Source organism: Schistocerca americana, chromosome 1 (assembly GCF_021461395.2).
Source record: "Schistocerca americana isolate TAMUIC-IGC-003095 chromosome 1, iqSchAmer2.1, whole genome shotgun sequence".
NCBI lineage: Eukaryota > Metazoa > Arthropoda > Insecta > Orthoptera > Acrididae > Schistocerca > Schistocerca americana.
Window position 1 is genome coordinate 86849967 of NC_060119.1, and position 21819 is coordinate 86871785.

Genomic DNA, 21819 nt, shown 5'->3' on the forward strand with positions numbered 1-21819 from the left:
GTGTACGATATTGGGGCCTATACAGGCGTCGATTTGCAGCCTTGGCATTAGTTCTCAGCGGGGCTCATCAGCAGAAGCAGCGTTCTTCTGAAGGTGGCGAACAGTTGGTTCGCTGAAATACACTACTGGCCATTAAAATTGCTACACCAAGAGGAAATGCAGATGATAAACGGGTATGCATTGGGCAAATAGATTATACTAGAACTGACATGTGATTACATTTTCACCCAATTTGGGTGCATAGATCCTGAGAAATCAGTACCCAGAACAACCACCTCTGGCCGTAAAAACGGCCTTGATACGCCTGGGCATTGTGTCAAACAGAGCTTGGATGGCGTGTACAGATACAGCTGCCCATGCTGTTTCAACACGATACCACAGTTCATCAAGAGTAGTGACTGGCGTATTGTGAGGAACCAGTTGCTCGGCCACCATTGACCAGACGTTTTCAATTGGTGAGAGATCTGCAGAATGTGCTGGCCGGTGCAGCAGTCGAACATTTTCTGTATCCAGAAAGGCCCGACAGGACCTGCAACATGAGGTCGTGCATTATCCTGCTGAAATGTAGGGTTTCGCAAGGATCGAATTAAGGGTAGAGCCACGGGTCGTATCAGAACCGAAATGTAACGTCCACTGTTCAAAGTGCCGTCAATACGAATAAGAGGTGACCGAGACGTGTAACAAATGGCACCCCATACAATCACGCCGGGTCATACACTATTATGGCGATGACGAATACACGCTTCCAATGTGCGTTCACCGCGATGTCGCCAAACACGGACGCGACCATCTTGATGCTGTAAACAGATCCTGGACTCATCCGAAAAAATGACGTTTTATCTTTCGTCCACCCAGGTTCGTCATTGAGTACACCATCGCAGGCGCTCCTGTCTGTAATACAGCGTCAAGGGTAACCGCAGCCATGGTCTCCGAGCTGATAGTCCATGCTGCTGGAAACGCCGTCGAACTGTGGTTGTTGTCTTGCACACGTCCCCATCCGTTGACTCAGAGATCGAGACGTGGCTGCACGATCCGTTGCAGCCATGCGGATAAGATGCCTTTCATCTCGACTGTTAGTGATACGAGGCCGTTGGGATCCAGCACGGCGTTCCGTATTACACTCCTGAACCCACCGATTCCATGTTCTGCTAACAGTCACTGAATCTCGACCAAAGCGAGCATCAGTGTCGCGATACGATAAACCGCATTCACGGTAGGCTGCAATCCGACCTTTGATACGTGATGGTACGCATTTCTCCTCCTTACACGAGGCATCACAACAACATTTCACGAGGCAACGCCGGTGAACTGCAATTTGTGTATGAGAAATCGGTTGGAAACTTCCCTCATGTCAGCGCGTTGTAGGTGTCGCCACCGGCGCCAACCTTGTGTGAATGCTCTGAAAAGCTAATTATCTGTATATCACAGCATCGTCTTCGTGTCGGTTAAATTTCGCGTCTGTAGCACGTCATCTTCGTGTTGTAGCAATTTTAATGGCCAGTAGTGTATTGAAGGGAGTTGATTTTAGGTTCCGGCAGCAAACGCGATAAGACTTTGAATGTGTAAAGGAGTAGCTGGAAGGTGTAGCTAATTGTTACAAGTAACACATTTTTGATTTTCACTGTTGTTTCCATTTCGCGACCGATCATATCTTACTTCCGGAAAGCCTTCGTACTGGTCTTATGCTGCTAGCTCTGACACTTGCGACTGCTTCGGGGCCTGTGGAGGGAGGAGAGCGAGAGGAGTCGGGCGGCCGGCTCACCTGTACGTCGCCGTGGCAGAGGGCGCAGTGCGCGTTGCGGTAGGTGATGGCGGTGCGCCGGCTGGTGACGGGCATGCCGCCCACGGGGTCGACGGCGCTGAGGTGGTCCCGCGCCTCGCAGAGCGCGCGCGACTGCCCGTCCTCCCAGGAGGGCGGGCACGAGGTGCGCATGTAGACGCCGCCGAAGCGCCGCAGCGACACGCACTCGAACGTGGCGGCGCCGCGCCGCTGCTCGCTCGCCACGAAGTGCTCCGAGTCGACGCAGCAGTCGCCGTGGTGCGCGCAGCCCGGGTCGCACATGCAGTTGCGCTCGCGCCAGTCCACCAGCTCCGACGCCGTCTCCATGCGCGAGAAGCGGCCCGACGCCGGAGTCGTCGCCTGCGACGCGCACGTCGACTTGTCGTCGCACGTCCTGCAGCGAGAGGCGAGCCGCGTGTTATGCCAGCAGCGTACTGAGTTCTACAAGTAAAGGCTCACTCAGAAGTACCTCCTGACGTTTCAGAAGCCGACTGCGCGAAAACTACTCACATCAAAAAAAGTTTTGCATCGCCTTGGTTCCGAGAGTTCCGGAACCTGAACAGAAAATTGTAGAAGAGATCAACACAAACATCATTTCTGTGGTGTCACCGCCAGACACCACACTTGGTAGGTGGTAGCCTTTAAATCGGCCGCGGTCCGTTAGTATACGTCGGACTCGCGTGTCGCCACTATCAGTGATTGCAGACCGAGTGCCGCCACACGGCAGGTCTAGAGACACTTCCTAGCACTCGCCCCAGTTGTACAGCTGACTTTGCTAGCGATGGTTCAGTGACAAAATACGCTCTCATTTGCCGAGACGATAGTTAGCATAGCCTTCAGCTACGTCATTTGCTACGACCTAGCAAGGCGCCATTATCAGTTACTATTGATGCTGTAAAACATGTACTGTCAAGAGCGATGTTCACCAATTATGGATTAAAGTTAAGTATTCCAGCAGCTACGTACTTTATTTGCTAGCTTCAATTACTTTAACTGTTCCAGACCTCACGCCAGCCTGCGGGAGCTTAAACGCGTGTCTTTCGGCTTCCTCCTAGTGGATTGGCTGTCTTGCCAATCCATAACAATTTCCATCTCCTTTTTTTTCTCATGACAATTACACATTGCATATTGTACCACCATACAGCGAGACGTTCAGAGGTGGTGGTCCAGATTGCTGTACACACCGGTACCTCTAATACCGAGTAGCACGTCCTCTTGCATTGATGCATGCCTGTATTCGTCGTGCCATACTAGCCACAAGTTCATCAAGGCAATGTTGGTTGATTGTCCCACTCCTGAACGGCGATTCGGCTTACGTCCGTCGGAGTGGCTGGTGGGTCATGTCGTCCATAAACGGCCCTTTTCAATCTATCCCAGGCATGAAACTTCCTGACAGATTAAAACTGTGTTCCAGACCGAGACTCGAACTCGGGACCTTTGCCTTTCGCCAACAAGTGCTCTACCAAGTGATCTACCCAAGCACGACTCACGCCACGTCCTCACAGCTTTACTTCTGCCAGTACCTCGTCTCCTACCTTCCAAACTGAACAGAAGCTCTCCTGCGAACCTTGCGCTCCTGAAAGAAAGGATATTACGGAGACATGGCTTAGCCACAGCCTGGGGGATGTTCGCAGGCATGTTCGATAGGGTTCATGTCTGAGGAACACGTTGGCCACTCTAGTCGAGCGATGTCGTTATCCCGCAGGAAGTCATTCACAAGATGTGCACGATGGGGGCGCGAATTGTCGTCCATGAAGACGAATGCCTCTGCAATATACTGCCGATATGGTTGCGCTACCGGTCGGAGGATGGCATTCACGTATCATACAGCCCTTACGGGGCCTTCCATAACCACCAGCGACGTACGTCGGCCCCACATAATACCACCCCGAAATAGCAGGGTGACTCCAACTTGCTGCAGTCTCTTGACAGTGTGTCTAAGACTGGGTTCCCTCCAAACAGGTCGACAATTGTCTGGTTGAAGGCATATGCGACACTTATCGGTGTAGAGAACGTGATGCCAATCCTGAGCGGTCCGTCCTGCATGGGCCCATCTGCATCACCCTACATGGTGTTGTTGCACAGATGGTCCTCGCCATGGACGTCTGGATGGAAGTTTCGCATCATGCAGCCTATTGCGCACAGTTTGAGTCGTAACACGACGTCCTGTGGCTGCACGAAATACATTATTCAACATGGTGGCGTTGCTGTCAGGGTTCCTCCGAACTACAATCCGTACGTAGTGGTCAACACTGCAGCAATAGCCCTTGGGCGGCCTGAGCGAGGGATGTCATCGACAGTTCCTGTCTCTCTGTATCTCCTCCATGTCCGAACAACATCGCTTTGGTTCACTCCGAGACGCCTGGACACTTCCCTTGTTGAGAGCCCTTCCTGGCACAAAGTAACAATGCGTATGCGATCGAACCGCGTTATTGACCGTCTAGGCATGGTTGAACTACAGACAACACGAGCCGTGTACCTCCTTCCTGATGGAATGACTGGAACTGATCGGCTGTCGGACCCCCTCCGTCTAATAGGTACTTTTCATGCATGGTTGTTTACATCTTTGGACGGGTTTAGTGACATCTATGAACAGTTAAGGGACTGTGTCTGTGATACAATATCCACAGTCTGAGACCCTAGGTGACGCAAAACTTTTTTTGATGTGTGTACACGATAGAGGGGAACGAAGGACAGCTTACGACAAAATTGGTATGAAACATTTGTCGTTGTTTAAAAATCAGGTAAGGCTGCTTAACCAGAATTTTGTTTTTGTGTAAATTGTGGAAAAAGGTTTCTGACCGAAACGACAAACAGCAAGAAAAGATTTTCTTAAGAAGAGGTTGCAAAAAATCAGCCAGCCATTAGGAAAGTAAAGATTTATTAGCCCTTGATCTAGGTTTCCATGTTTCTAAAAATATCTTCTTCAGAAGGAGTGGATCTCGTCACATCACATGGTAGGTTTTAGTAAAACAAGAATTATCACATACCAGTGCTTTAGACAGCAGCCAGATTACATTCAGCGTACTTCAGAATAAATGCCCACTGTTAAATGCCCAATCTATAGAAATATCGAAACCTAGGTGAAGGGCTAATAAACCTTTTTCGCAGCTGGTTGGCTGATTTTTCAACCTCTTCAGATTTATACAGTTGCTGATTCGCAACCATGTTAAGAAAAGTGTCGAGTAGTTCACAAAATATATGTATTAAATAAGTAAGAAATGTTTATGATTCACAAACAAATATATGAGAAACACAAGACGACAAAAAAAAAAAAAAACGCCTGGTGAAAAAAACTTTTCAACTTGTACTCAGTTGAACTTGACTCAACGCACTACATTTGTAGACTGAGGTTTTGTGTAAAGCAGTTTTGGGTGCTTCTTCAAAAGATTTTGATATAAAGATTTTCTCTTTTAAATCTTTGAGGTAGTTTTAAATTTTATGCCAAATCGTAAGACAACTTTTGGAACTCAATCTTAGCTTGCAGCATTACTTGGAATCTAAATCCTCATCCAGAATGAAATTTTCATTCTCCAGTGGAGTGTGCACTGATATGTAACTTCCCGACAGATTAGAACAGTGTAGCGGCCCGAATCTCGAATTCGGGACCTGTGGCTTTCGCGGGCAAGTGCTCTACAGACTGACCTTCCCAAGCACTACTTACGACAAGTTCTCACAGCTGTCTCATGTTTGTGCTTCAAAAATTTCTTCGTAATTTTCGTAAAATACTGGTTTTAAACACCGCATCTGAGATGTGATAGATGTCTGTTACTTTCTACAACTGATATTAATTTCCTTTGCAGTATAGTTGAAGGCACATTGAAACGATCAACAGCAGCCCTTTCGGTGATTTCACCTTCCAAAACACTTGCAACAGCTCGCTTTACTAATAGGTCTCAGACACTTTGTGTCCTAATATGTTACGTCTCATGAGACAGTATCCTGATGCCAACAGGCCGACGTTCATTCAACACAAGACTTTCTCTGACTGCAGGTGTGATCAGTTGCTGTTAAGTCTACGAAGTACACACCCCACAAATAATTCACGGTATCCAGATGTTGATGACTCTAGGTAATCTTGTATCGATGTATCCGATTTTCTATATACAGATTGTATTGGGACCTGAAGGTAGCATTGTATGTATTGTATTGTACGTTAACCGGGGACTAGAAACGACGAAGAGGCTCCGTCCCCGCCGCAGCCGCAGTGGTCCACAACCCCACGACGACTACCGCAGTCCACTTCACCCTTCCGCCGCCCCACACCGAACCCAGGGTTACTGTGCGGTTCGGCCCCCGGTGGACCTCCCCAGGTAACGTCTCACACCAGACGAGTGTAGCCCCTATGTTTGTGTGGTAGAGTAATGGTGGTGTATGCGTTCGTGGAGAGCTTCTTTGCGCAGCGATCGCCGACATAGTGTAGTTGAGGCGAAATAAGGGGAACCAGCCAGCATCCGCCGAGGCAGATGGAAAACAGCCTAAAAACATCCACAGACTGGCCGACTCACCGGACCACGACAACAGTGCGCCGGGCGGATTCGTGCCAGGCGCCAGGCGCTCCTTCCCACTCCGGAAAGCCGTACTTTAGACCACTCGGCTAACCGGGCGGGCGAAGGTAGCATTTATGAGATGCCGAAATTGGTCATCTAAATAAAAGAATTTCTGAAACAGTACGTCAGTTTGGCGTTTTTTTCTTTGGTAAATAACTTAGGAGAGGATACAATAGGTGTATGACACCCGAATCAAGGCATACTTTCAGTCCCCGTGGGGTGTTTTATCTTAATGAGTGGTCTGCGGTAGTCGTCGTGGGGTTGTGGACCACTGTGGCTGCGGTGGGGACGAAGCCTCTCCGTCGTTTCTAGGTCCCCGGTTAACGTACAATACTTTCTTGCTCATTTATTTAGATTTGTTAATCAGTGCAATAACAGTAAACGATAACGTGTCTCAATACGTAGGGTTTATGACATAGCAAACGTCAATATGGGTGGAAGAGCACATGTGTAAAATTCGCTGAAGTCCCTGCTACCTCACGGAGAGGCGCAACGACAACAGCATGTTTTGGAGATCTGTTCATTGTGTTGCCTACCTACAGGTGCGAATTAGTTGCACGTGACAGTACGAAGCACATGGTATGTTTACACGTATTGACACGCCTGCCCATTAGTGGTGTACTCCGTAACTATACCACAGCGCATGTTACGGATCGAAACTTGGAGAGAAACTCTGTCAACTGGTGTGTGCGTCACTATTCTCTACGTCTCACACTAGCCTCCTGAAACCCTGTAGCTACTTATGAGCAACCCTCGAGGTACAATGGGCTGAACACGCTGTCGACACGTCTGAGGCAGCATATAAGACGGACAGTCATAAAGTTTTAATTATCACCTCGAGAAAGTAAAGTTACTTAATTGTTATTTTTGTTCGTTTGCAGGTACGTGTCTACAGTCCTGGTGCCCATCGAAATTCCCCACAGTTCCGTAGCACACCACTAGAGGATGCAAAACAATACGGCGCAGCTCGCCCATCTCCGCTTTATCAGTGGGTGCGGGGATTTCAGTGCGTACCAGGGACTGCAGACATGTTCCTACAATTAAATAAGAAAATTATATAACATTATTTTTTCGACATCATAATTGATATTTCATAAGTACCATTCGTCGTATCGCAGTACATCTACATACATGCACCGCAAGTCACCATACGGTACGTGGTGGAGGGCAATCTGTACCACTACTAGACATTTCCTTCTATGTTCCACTCTCAAACAGAGCGAGGGAGAGACGACTGTCCACAAGCATCCGTACAAGCCCTAATCTCTCTGACTTTACCTTCAGGACACTTACGCGAAATGTACGTTGGCGGCAGTAGAATCGTTCTGCAGTCAGCCTCAACTCCCGGTTCTCTAAATTTTCGTACTAGCGCCCCTCGAAAAGAACGTCGCTTTTCCTTCAGTGATCCCCATTTGAGTTCCCGAGGCATCTCCGTAACATTTGCGAGTACAGCATTAGTAGTGTGTAACTTGACACAGTCACGTCGATTAAATATCTAGGCGTAACGGTGGAAAGCAGCATGAAATGTAATGAGCGTATAAGGATTGTAGTAGGGAAGATGAATGGTCGACTTCGGTTTATTGGGAGAATTTGTTATCTAGCGGTAACAAACCTAGCAGCCCGCCTCTAATTTGCTTCGATGTCTTCCTTTAATCCGACCTAGTGTGGATCTCAAACACTCGAAGAATACTCAACAATGGCTCGCACTAGTGTCCTTCGCGCTGTCTCCTCCGCGAATGAACCACTCTTTCCCAAAATTCTCCCAATAAATCGAAGTCGACCATTCGCCTTCCCTGCTACAATCCTTAAATGCTCATTCCATTTCATACTGATTTGCACCTTCACGCCTAGATATTTAATCGACATGATAGTGTCAAGTTACACAATACTAATGCTGTACTCGAACATTAAGGGTTTATTTTTCCTACTCATCTGCAGTAACTTACATTTTTCTACACGTAGAGCTAGCTGCCATTTATCTCCCCAACTAGAAATTTTGCCTAAGTCATCTTGTAACCTCTTTTAGGGACTCAACGACGACACCTTCCCATACACCATACCATCATCAGCAAACAGTCGCAGACTGCTGCTTACCCTGTCCGCCAGATGATTTACGTATATAGAAAATAACAGCTGTCCTATTACACCTCCCTGCGGCACTCCTGACGATACTTTTGTACCCAATAGCAACATAGTTTGTACAAAGCATTTATTTTAATCTTTTTCTTATGTGCTTTTGTGAAGAAGTAAGTAGTGTTTGGGTGTTTCTCTGTGTTGAAGAGTGTTTATAATTTTGTTCTAAGTGTTTTGGTTGCTTTACAAGTGTTAAATCGCAGTGGACTGACTAGATAACCTTCTTTCATCACTCCCCCCCTCCCCTCCCCATAGCCTCTGACTGCTTTCGTTGCTGCACTTTGTTTCCGCAATTTTAAATAGTTTTACGTAGTAGAAATCGGACAGCGCGTTCGGACACATGGTGAATAGATCGCTGAGGAATCAGCTAGAATCTGCGTTGGCTGCAGTCGACGGGCTTTAGGCTCCTGTCCCAAGTTGCAAATGACTTCGGGGCCCCAGTGCCGAAAGTCACGACACCTCTAGCGCCGTTGGATCCACCTGGAAGTCCCAGTTTCATTTCATCTTCCTCTGTGCAACATCTCTTTCAATTTGTCTGTACTCCAGGATTAGTAGCGGACAGTAGCGGGATCGCGTATCTCTAGGCAGGGGAAGAATGTGGGCACTTGCCGCAGGCTTGTGGCCATACGCTATAGCAGCAGGTGTTGATAACACATTTGGGTTAGCACGGGATCCTGTTGAGCTTGAGGTCGATTTTCCTGCCAAGTCCGGACAAGCACAGGTGGCGGTTTGGTATCCATTCGGAGCTCCAAAGTCAGGTGGGTGAAAGATCTGCTCAGGGAAGCAGTTGGCAGGTCGGGTAAGAAGAACAGTTTGCATTCGGTATACGTCTTAGGGGGTTTCCTCCGATATGGGAAGGAGACTCTGTCAATGGACACCGTATTGCGTACCAACGATTGCGAATCGTAGATCACGTTGGCACGGATGACTCCTGCTCCCTGAGTTCCGAAGCCAACCTCGGTTCCATTAGACAGATAGCTGAATCGATGAAGGCAACTAGCCTTCTATTCCTACTTCCCTGTTTGTAGGACCGTACTCAGAATCGACCATGGCCTCCTGGTCTGGTTTCGGGTGCCAAAATCAGATACTTACACCCCGGATGCAGTATCCAGACGTCAGTTATAAGGTGGAGAGCTATAGAACCTCCCTCAATAAGTCAGGCTCCCACTACACGAAGTGATTACTGAGGAAGCAGAGCACGTGTGCCATATACACGGGAGTATTTTAGGTTAGAGTAACATCTCTATAGGCTCGATGGAGAATTATGTATCATAATCTACGAAAAGAATACATTAGCCATTGTAAAAAAGAACAGGACGTTCGTCCTACCATGTTAATGATGTATTAGTTAGCATGGAGCATCCATAGTAAGCTCCTGAATTAATGTAATTTACTAAAGGCCGACGTGATATAGGAAGAGAATGCTTATTGAAACTGAAAGTGAATACCACAGCTTACATTCAGTTTGTAATATATATCAGTAGGATAGAGCAAACGCCAGTAGGGGCTGCATATTTGTTGCTGTAAAGAATTCGTAGGATTTTATAGCATATTCGGAATGTGAAATAATCTCTTTGAGGAACAGAATCAAAGGTGGAACAGACATGATTACTGGGTGACTTTGCAGACCCCTTCATCAGAAGTTGTAGTGGCGAACTGCTGCAGAGAAAACTTGGAAAATATTGCGGATAAATTTCCTTATCATTTATTATATTCCAGTTGCCAGTTACAAAATGGGAGAGTCAGGCGATGAAAACTTGTGTGTGAATGTACGGGATCTCTCTAGTAAAAATTACTTCGAATAGTTGCTCAGAAAACAGATTCATGAAGACAACGTTTTATATCTTATAGCAACTATTAGAAGAGTTCAGTCGCCAACTTGTCCACCAGAGCTGCGCTGGACATCTATACAGTTGCTCCCCGTTCCCATGAGTCTTGCCGACTGAGTGACATTTCGCGTCGACAATTATATGATTGATAGATGACGAAGTTCACACAATTTCCTGCCAATGAGACCATGAAACATAACGAAATTATTAATTGGTAAATAATATGATATCGTATCATCCTTTTGAATCTTTAATTTATTATCAACATCAGACTTAACGCGGGGATATGTCGCTGAGGAGCGACAACGATATCGTTACTATCAATTTACGGACGCTAGCAGTCTTTCAGAAGTAGAGACTTCAATGCATGGTAGAGAGGCGAACCGTTTTTACAAGAGCTGCTTTTCGAATTATAATGTAAAGTCCAATAGAATATTTTTATTTCACTAGCCCGCAGGTCGCTGTCTAGTACTTGGCGTCACTGTTTCTAGATCGCGCGATCTCAGGTTCGATTCCCGGCCTGGTTTGTAGATATTATTCGCTCTGAGACTTGGTGGTTATGTTGTACTAATCATTTCATCTCATCTTTACGACAAAATGGCGTCAAATAAAACGGCTTGGATTAGGGCCAGGCAGCTGAACAACCATAGACGGTGTCTCCAGACCAACAGCGCCACACGATCATTTCACATCATTTCATTGTTTAACTACCTCGTGATAAGAAGGACCTTCAAATATTCACACAGATTGGAAAAGATTTGTTCTTACACCACTAATTTAGATGATAATTACTATTCGTTGTTGTTCTTTGAATGTTTTGTTAAGTGGTGAGGATCGCAACAGATACAGATTGCAGCAAATTCGAACAGGGATTGTAGTGTGGCTTAAAAATAACACGATATTACTCGGGTTTTGAGAAAGAGCTCATGTTGTCATTGAATTGTCCCTGATGGTGGCAGAAGTGGATATAAAGTGCAGACTTGCAATAGAAAGGAAAGTTTTTCTGCAAAAGAGAAATGTATTAAAGTACAATATAATTGTAGGAAAACTTTTCTGGAAGTTTTTTCCTGCAGTGTAGCCTTATACAGAAGTAAAATGTGGATAGTAAACAGCATAGACAAGATGAAAATAGAAACTTTAGAAACGCGGTGCTACAGAAGAATGCTGAGGATTAGATGGATAGATCGTACAATTAATGAAAATGTCCTGAATCGATTCGAAGAGAAAAGAAATTTGTGGGACGTTTTGACTAAAAGAATTCAGTCTTAGGCATTGAGGAATAGCTAATTTGGTAATGAGGGAAAATTGGAGGATACAGATGCTATTACACAGATATAAAGAGCCTTACACACTTTTGGCTACTATGCGAAGCTGCATCACACCACACTTATGAACGAGGATCAAGACAACATCTGGAAACCCCCGAAATGCGAAGATATCAACGACTTTTTCTAACGTTTGACGATATTTCTGAACATTCGTCTCCAGAGACAGTAAAGGTAGAAATGGTTTCTAGAACCTATAGTGTTATTTGGCAATGAATTGCTGTCAAATAAAGGCACATCTTAACTGTTAAATTTGTCTATGTACCGTAACTTTTAACAATTTTTAACTTTTCAACAAAAATAAGGAAATACAATGTGAATGTATCTAGTCTCGTCACAGTGATCTAGTTCTGACACGGTAAATCTTGCAGCGTCACGTACGCCGAACACAAACCATTAAGAAGGCTTTTCACGCTGTCTGTGCAACAGGAATTTTACAGTCGTTTAACCCACAATATGATGCTTTCTTTCTCGATTGTAGCTGTATTTACGAGCCTCTGCATTTTTGCGCCAAATATGTGGGAAACATGTGCAGTCGCCATCTTTCGATACTCCGAACAGTGGAGGAAGGCAACAATCACAGCCATTCGCACACAGAACGTGGAAGCTGACGTGGACATGAAGCCGACGAACTTTGTGATGTCACAAAGCGGAAATTCATGTTGCGAAGCATGAAAGGCATTAAGTCTTGTCGTGTTTCGGAAATATGCTACGAAACGTGAACCAGTATGATGCAAGATATCCTTCTACGACACAGACTGAACTGAGCGGACGCCGTGTTGGAATGGAACACAGGTTTCAAAGGTAACGTAGGATATTTGGTGGTTTTTGTGTTAGACCTGTTTCACTCCACCAGCACATTAAGGATATATCAAAAGCGCGTAATTTTTTATACGATTTGATTTAATAAAAAGCCTGGAAACAGTACGTCCTTGGTTAAAAGTGGTCATATCTTTAAGAGACAGCCGTTTCAGTTCGTCGTTGATCCATTAACTCAGTTTTTTTATTACAGTGGGCAGCGATCCCCCCTGACGGAACACGCTGAGTTACCGTGCCGCTGAGCCACTGAGGGCACGGAAGATAGTGCGACTGCAGGGACTATCTCGAGCATGCCTCCCGTGAGACTCACATTCTCGCCTTGTATGTCCACACACTACATTCGTAGTGTCCCAATCCAACACATTCATTACTCGTGGAAGACATTCTTACCAAGTCCCGTAAGAGTTCGGGGAATATGTGTACATTCGCACAGAAGAAGAAGATCATGGCCGCTATATGCTTATATGGATACGGTGTCTGTTCTTTCGGACACGTCCGAAAGAACAGACACCATATCCATGTAAGTATAAAAAGTATTCGGATACCTATTACCGGACATTAATATGGGCTGTGTCCACCCTTCGCCTTTGTGATAGTTTGAACTCTGCTGGGGATACGTTCAGTGGAATCACTGAGTGTCTGTGGAGGAATGGCAGTCCTTCCTTCATCAAGTGCAGAAACCATAGAAGGCAGCGCTGGAGCGAAGTCGAAGTTATAACTCACTGCAAAGGTGTTTCACTGGGTTCGGATCAGAGCTGTGGACAGACAAATCCATTTCAGGAATGTTATTGTCGACAAACCATTGCTTCACGGATGCTGCTTTATGACAGGGTGATTTGTCACGCTAATGAAAAGTCGTCTCCCAACTGTTCCTCTTCTGTAAGCGGTACATAATGCTGTAAAATTGTTCACATCATTCTCCGTTTATCATTTTCTTAAATGCAATAAGATGATCACGCCCTAAACACAAAAAGCACCCCCCATTACCGTAACACACCTTCTCTGCCGTTCATTGTGGGTAAATAACATTCTCCAGGCATTTCTGAAATACAAACCTTTTCATAGGATTGGGACAAGGAATAAAGTGATCCATTGTCCAATGGCGTCACTCTTTACGCAACCTCAAGCGTCGATTAGCAGTGACTACAGAAATTTGTGACTAATGAGTAGCTGCTTGGCCATTGTAACGCTAGTTTTTAGCTCGATACGCACAACCACTGTGCTAGCTGGGGTGCTGGTCGCAGTTTGTAGCTCGCGAGTGATTCCTACCGCTGATTTCACGCTATTTTTTACAACCACCCTCCGCAATACTGGACGATCCCTGTCCGCTACTACATGAGGTCTCCCTGGTCTTGGTTTAGCTGTAGTGGTTAATTCCCGTTTTCCTTTGTTAATCACAGCATCAACAGTCGACTTGAGCAGCTTTAGAAGGGTTGAAACGTCTCCGATGAATCTGGAACCCAGGTTACATCCAATGCCTAGCCAACGTTCGAAGTCACTGGGCTCTCGTTACCTGCCCATTCTGCTGTTACTCTTTCTCTAGTGACGACACAACACCACCCATCTCCTTTTATACTGGTGGACCCGCCTCTAGTGGTGAATTCCACATTACGTAGGCATATCCTGATATTTTTGATCAGCTTGTGTAGTAGATTAACTAGGAAGACGTGAGGCAAAAAGTTAGAAATACGAAGATTAATATCATTTGTATTCTGTGTACATGTGGCGTAATAGGTAACGGACTACTCTCTTGAGTTGATCACCTGTGTGACATATCCCCAAAGAAGTAAAACTGTAACACTTACACTTTATCTAACCTTGTATATTATTTCAAATAACCCTGGACAAAAAAAATTTTGTTCCTCTTACATATTTGAGAACATACTGAGATTCAAGGGGAGCAGGTAATGAAAGATAAGATTTACAAAGTTAAACATAAAAAATACTGTGAAAGAAAACACAAATGCATCACCAAAAGATTTACAAAGTTAAACATAAAAAATACTGTGAAAGAAAACACAAATGCATCACCAAATTGAAGTGTTTTTGTTCGAAAGTGGTCCTCTCTGAGATCATAGTGACCTTCGATGTACAGTGCCTCTCCATCGCATGCACTTCAAACCGTTTGGGCTCCCCTTGGGATTCTGTGGACAGAGTGGTCGGGACGTCGCTGCTAAGCCGTCGCCGCTCCTCAATTGCTGTCTTCGTGGGGTCGTCCCTATGCGATGAGGGTTCGTTCGACGACACACTGCATGCATCTACTGGTCTCAAGCACGATCAGGGTCGGGTCAACAGATATCGCAGGGCCTTGCACCTCGTTACTTTCTGTTTCCTGGAAGTATGCGTGGTGTATTCAAGCATTTTCGTCTTCAAAGGCGACCCATCGCCGAAATGCTGTCGGGATGAACAGAAGGTTGAGGTATCCTGTCTCATACTGCGCAGTCCTCAAATTACCTTCTATAGCGATGAGAGGCTCCGACATCCGTGAATAATATTGGCCGACAACATGAGGGACCCATCGTCAGAGAAAAGACACGTAGTCGAGTAAGTTTGCCTCACTGTTGTTAACATTAATGTGACACATTTTGTGTTGGCCATTAAAGTCAAGCTGCGCCATAAATTTCTTTTTTCCTCAATTCGATTCAGTACCTTCTCATTCACTATTAGATCATTTAATCTTCAGCATTCTTCAGTAGCATCACCATCGTATTTAGAAAGCTTCTGTTCTCTTCTTTGCATAGTTTATCGTTCACCCCCAGGTTACAGTCCAGACTAATCTTCGGAAAGGCCACCTAACAGCCATATTTACATACGATATCAACAAAATTCTCTTTCTTATAAATGCTTTTTTTTTTAAATATTGCTTGTCAACGTTCGGTTATCATCAGATATCTGGCCAGATAGTGAAACTCATCAACTACTTTTAGCGCCTCATTTAGTCATCTAATTCCTTCAGCATTGCCTGATTCAGTTTGACTACATCTCATTACGCTTGTTTTAGTATCGTTGATATTTATCTTCTACCGTTTTTCCGTTCCTTACGACTGATTGTCCAAGCCCGTTGCCGTCTCAAAGAGAATTACCGTGTCGTTAGTGGGACCGACGACCTCGCTATTTGGTCCCCTCCTCCAAATCCACCAACCAACCAAGTCATCAGCACATCAAAGTATTTTATTCTGTCCCCTTAATTTTAATTTCCTTTTCCAAATTTCTCCTTGGTTTGCTCAACTGCTTCCTCAATGAACATAACCTCTCAACTACTGCTTCCCTTTCATGTACCCCTTACTGTCATACACTACTGGCCATTAAAATTGCTACACCAACAAGAAATACAGATGATAAACGGGTATTCATTGGACAAATATATTATACTACAACTGACATGTGATTACATTTTCACCCAATTTGGGTGCATACATCCTGAGAAATCAGTACCCGGAACAACCGCTTCTGGCCGTAATAACGGCCTTGATACGCCTCGGCATTGAGTCAAACAGAGCTTGGATGGTGTGTACAAGTACAGTTGCCCATGCAGCTTCAACACGATACCACAGTTCATCAAGAGTAGTGACTGCCGTATTGTGACGAGCCAGTTGCTCGGCCACCATTAGCCAGACGTTCTCAATTGGTGAGAGATCTGGAGAATGTGCTGGCCAGGGCAGCAGTCGAACATTTTCTGTATCCACAAAGGCCCGTACAGGACCTGCAACATGCGGTCGTGCATTATCTTGCTGAATGTAGCGTTTCGCAGGGATCGAATAAAGGGTAGAGCCACGGCTCGTAACACATCTGAAATGTAACGTCCACTGTTCAAAATGCCGTCAATGCGAACAAGAAGTGACCGAGACGTGTAACCAATGGCACCCCATACCATCACGCCGGGTGATACGTCAGTATGGCGATGACGAATACACGCTTCCAATATGCATTCACCGCGATGTCGCCAAACACGGATGCGACCATCATGATGCTGTAAACAGAACCTGGATTCATCCGAAAAAATGACGTTTTGTCATTCGTGCACCCAGGTTCGTCGTTGAGTACACCATCGCAGGCGCCCTGTCTGTGATGCAGCGTCAAGGGTAACCGCAGCCATGGTCTCCGAGCTGATAGTCCATGCTGCAAACGTCGTCGAACTGTTCGTGCAGATGGCTGTTGTCTCGCAAACGTCCCCATCTGTTGACTCAGGGATCGAGACGTAGCTGCACGATCCGTTACAGCCATGCGGATAAGATGCCTGTCATCTCGACTGCTAGTGATACGAGGCAGATGAGATCCAGGCTCGGCGTTGCGATTACCCTCCTGAACCCACCGATTCCATATTCTGGTAACAATCACTGGATCGCGACCAACGCGAGCAGCAATGGCGCGATACGATAAACCGCAATCGCGATAGGCTACAATCCGACCTTTATCAAAGTCGAAAAGGTGGTGGTACGCATTTCTCCTCCTTACACGAGGCATCGCAACAACGTTTCCTCAGGCAATGCCGGTCAAATGCTGTTTGTGTATGAGAAATCGGTTGGAGACGTTCTTCATGTCAGCACGTTGTAGGTGTCGCCACCGGCGCCAACCTTGTCTGAATGCTCTGAAAAGCTAATCATTTGCATGTCACAGCATCTTCTTCCTGTCGGTTAAATTTCGTGGTGTAGCAATTTTACTGGCCAGTAGTGTATTTTACTTAGGACGCGCCGATGAACTAGCCTCTATTGCTCTTGCGGCATCTCAGTTAACTCGGATAGCAGTGACTGCGAGTGGCGACGGTAATGCGACTTCCAGGAACGTGCGGTCGCAGCCCGTCGGCCGCGCCACTCCCACGAGGAGGCTGCGTTCCTCAGGTCTACTACCGGGACGGCCGCGCAGTCGTGAGCAGGCTCCAGGCAGGCAGCGCTAACCCAGTTGTCGCAGGAATCCGATCCGGCGGCGGCTGCTTTTTGCGGCTGAATCCGCGTCCAGGCACCGCCATAGCCGGAGCCGTGCGTGGCCTGCACTCGTGGGACTTGTCCCGTACCTGCGGCAACGCACATCCGTCACGAGAGAGCGCAGACATGCGTCACTCAGCGAGCGGAAAGCGTTGCGACACGACAGCAGTCGCCTAAAAGCTGCATTCACAGTGGCACCGACGACGGTCGTCATACTCTGTCACCGTAGGTCGCCCGATAACATTGGAGACAGCGTGGTCATAGTGCGTCCGGCCTCCTTCCTCAATTTTTGGCAGTGTCAAGGAGGTTACTCTAGGTTATTAGGTTAGGTTAGAATCTATTGTACGTACACTGAAGGGCCAAAGAAACTGTATAGGTATACGTATTCAAATACAGAGATATGTAAACAGGCAGAAAAACGGCGCTGAGGTAGCAATGCCTTTATAAGAAAATAAGTGTCTGGCGCAGTTGTTAGATCGGTTACTGCTGCTACAATGGCATATTATCAAGATTTAAGTGAGTTTGAACGTGATGTTTCAGTCGGCGCACGAACAATAGAGCACAGCATCTCTGAGGTGGCGATGAAGTGGGGACTTTCCCGTACGACCGTTTCACGAGTGTACCGTGAATACCGGGAATCCGGTAAAACATCAAATCTCTGACAAAGCTGCGGGCGGAAAAAGATTCTGCAGAAACGGGACCAACGACAACTGAAGAGAATCGTTCAACGTGACAGAAGTGCAACCGTTCCGCAAGTTGCTGCAGATTCCAATGCTCGACCATCAACAAGTGTCAGCGTGCGAACCATTCAACGAAACATCATCGATATGAGTTTTCGGAGCCGAAAGCCCACTCTTGTACCTCTGATGACCGCACGACACAAAGCTTTACGCCTCGCCTGGGCCCATCAAGACCGACATTGGGCATTTGATGACTGGAAACATATTTCCTCGTCGGACGAGTCTCGTTACAAATTGTATCGAACGGATGGACGTGTACGGGTATGGAAACAACATTATGATTCCATGGAGCCTGCATTTCAGCAAAGGACTGTTCAGGCTGGTGGGGGCTCTGTAATGGTGTGGGTCGCGTGCAGTTGGAGTGATATGGCACCCCTGATACGTCAAGACACGACTCTGACAGGTGACACGAACGTAAGCATCCTGTCTGATCACTTGCATCCATTCATGTCCATTGTGCATTCCGACGGACTTAGGCAATTCCAGCAGGACAATGCGACACCCCACACGTCCAGAATTGCTACAGAGTGGCTGCAGGAACACTCTTCTGAGCTTAAACACTTCCGCTGGTCACCAAACTCCCCAGAAATGAACTTTGCTGAGCATATCTGGGATGCATTGCAACGTGCCGTTCAGAAGAGATCTCCACCGCCTCGTACTCTTACGAATTCATTGTGTTAATTCACTCCAGCACTACTTCAGGCATAAGTCAAATCCATGCCACGTCGTGTTGCGGCACTTCTGCGTGTTCGCGGTGGCCCTACACGATAATAGGCAGGTAAACTAGTTTCTCTGGCTCTTCGGTGTATGAGGTAGGGTGGAGTGGACGCCACGAAGCCTCTGTGATTGGATACGAGTGCTGCCTAACGGATTCTGCCATTAAAAAGACGCCGTGTGCATGTGAATGAGCTGAGCTTTCATGTGTGGTAAAGACCTTGGCGAGTACTGTACACTGTGTCCTCAGTTATCGGAATAACCAGACAAGTATGAGATGACGCGAGGAAAGTTCTGTTACATACTCCAGATAATTCGTGGTGAACTTGAAAAGCACATTATATACACTCTGCTTCGCTGTATTTATTTAAAGCTGTGCAGACGTATGTCAATTAACCTTCTGTGACTGTCGTTTACCACACGAGTGAAAGACAAGCATAAATTGTACCATAAGATACTCTGAAAACCTAAAGCACTGAAAAATGGAAATACGTATAGTACATCACATTTGCAAACCATTTCATATTAACAGAAATCACTACCTTACTGGCACAAAATGGCAATAAGCAATAATAATAATTTGTAGACAAGTAATGACAACCTACCACAAAAATGTTCCAACTCAATAGCTATAATCATATAAGATACGCCACCCTTTCGACCTGAACAAATTATTTTTTTAAGGTTGTAATCTATGCCTAAAATTTCCAAAAAAGATACTGCCTTTTGAGGTTTCGAATAAACCTGTGAGTCCATAGATTCTGAACTATATCCCTATTACGATATTTTCATCCTCAGGATGCCACAAACACACTCTTTCTTGGACTAAACTTATTCGTTTCTCACGCTCAATATTCCGTGTGCAAGAACGTCGGTCGATTTGACCGAAGAAAACAAATTGATCTGAATTTCACCAATTGTTGTCCGAAATCTGTACGTTTGGGAGATAAGATCGGCTGTAGTGTGACCGCGCACGTAGCGGTGTACCAATTTGAAGAGATCGGCCTTCTCCGGCCGATGTCGGTTGTCGGCGGAATCCACCACTGTGCCCGCAGCCTAAGGTTGGGGCCACGCGAGCGGAATATGTGCGGAACATCAGCTGCGCGGTAAATGGACGCACTGCTATGGCGCACGGGATGGATGCGACAGTCCCGCAACGTCTGCGGCTGTGGAATACTGCAGCTTGCCAGCCTCATTACCCATACCGAGACGGAAATCGCATGGCAACAGCTGCAGTGCACCGGGCCAGGAGAACAATTGGGCAGTTCATACGGGTGGTGCGGCAGGTGTGCACAGAGGGGCCAGCAGACAACAGGCAGCCAGTGCTGGGAGCAGAGCGGGATGGCCAGCTGACAGGCAACACGCACTGCTGTGTTCTCCGTCGGGCGTGTGTGTGCCTACAAAGCGTCTTCCTCAATGTGCCCTGTAGGTAGTGAGAAAATCGACACTGAAATTTTGATGATGGAGGACTAGAAGAAGCCTTGTATTTCGGGCATATGGACTGATGAATACAAAGATAGAACCAAAATCGATAGGACATTGCATGATATTTGCTGTCAACAATTTCTTATATTTCGCAGAGCCAAGTTGAGAGAATCTGTTGCTGTTTCTTTTGGCCTCTCCATTACTATAATATACTCTGGGTTACAAGAGCAGTCGGAATTATATCAGAATTGGTGATATAGTTTCCCCAAATGGGTTACTCATTTTTATTTGGAAATTCGTCAGAGAGACAGATTTTGAGAAACTACATTTTTTTATTGTTAGCATGTTACACCATGCTTCTTCCGACACCATCTAGCAAAAATACTAATGCAGTTGCAATTACAACGGAATATAATAACGAGGTTTAAAAAATGGAACTAAGGGCAAGGCAGATAAAATATTTACGAAAATTCACAATAATGTGATTTTTGAGGTGTTAATTGATGGTTGGATACTAGGAAACATGATAAATATACTTATTGCATTAATGCAGACTGTCGCGGCGATAACATTGAATAAAATGCTCTCGGGTTTCCAACCGCGTCAATTGCTTAAAACTACACGAGCTTTCGGCCAAGCACTCCTTGGCCATTGTCAAGTGGTATGACTGCCAGTGGGCTGTTGGTGCGCCCTTATATACGCTAGCTGCCAGCTGTGACGTCACTGGTGCCCGTGACATTGCCATAATGGGCGTGTTTTGAGTCGGCGTTCGATGTGCCCTCTTCAACCGCGCGAGCGCAGGATCCCACGCAGCGCTGAGCTGCAAGCCACCGTCTCTATTCAGGGTGTTTGCGGTAATTTTTATTTCAGTAGCTAGATCAAATCAATCTTCAGGCCTCCAACGAAAATCCGTCAGTTACTGAGACCAGTTAAAGACGCAGTAGGACTCAGAACACCCGGAGTCTACGATATACCTAGTCAGTGTGGTCAGAAGTACATCGGACAAACAGTGCGCACTGTGGAACAACGCAGGAAAGAACATGAGAGGTATTATCGCCTACGCTATCCAGAGAAATCTGCGTTAGCTGAGCATGCGTTAGAAAACGGTCACCACATAAAATTTGGCGATACCTCTGTCGTGCCTCGCACTAACAGCTTCTGGGACAGTTTAATAAAGAAGGCTACTGAAATTTGGAAATCGAAAGGGCTCAGGTGTATACGACGTATTTCCAGACGGTTCTACAATACTTTTTAAACACTATTCCGTCTGAATCTTTTCCAAACGAGTCAATGTTGACAAAAACGAATCTGTGATCTCAGTCGGCCACTGCTAGAAGAACTTTGCAAAAGAAGTCCTTATAATTGTAAATCAGTGACCACTCGTTTTTGCCTTCACCAACCATACGTGTTTACCATCGATTGCCCCTGCACAGTTCGGAACAAAATGGTTCAAATGGCTCTGAGCACTATGGGACTTAACTTGTGAGGTCATCAGTCCCCTAGAACTTAGAACTACTTAAACCTAACTAACTTAAGGACATCACACACAGCCATGCCCGAGGCATGGCGGTCGCGCCATGCC

At 46.1% G+C, this 21819-nt stretch overlaps 1 protein-coding gene across 1 annotated transcript in view; it reads right to left on the reverse strand.

The window, feature by feature from the left end:
* Positions 1-21819, reverse strand: part of LOC124598367 — a 110018-nt gene that overhangs the window by 75738 nt on the left and 12461 nt on the right. The window contains exon 3 of the mRNA XM_047135999.1: positions 1763-2174. Within this exon, the coding sequence (XP_046991955.1) occupies positions 1763-2174 (412 nt within the window). The remainder of the gene's footprint in view (positions 1-1762; positions 2175-21819) is intronic.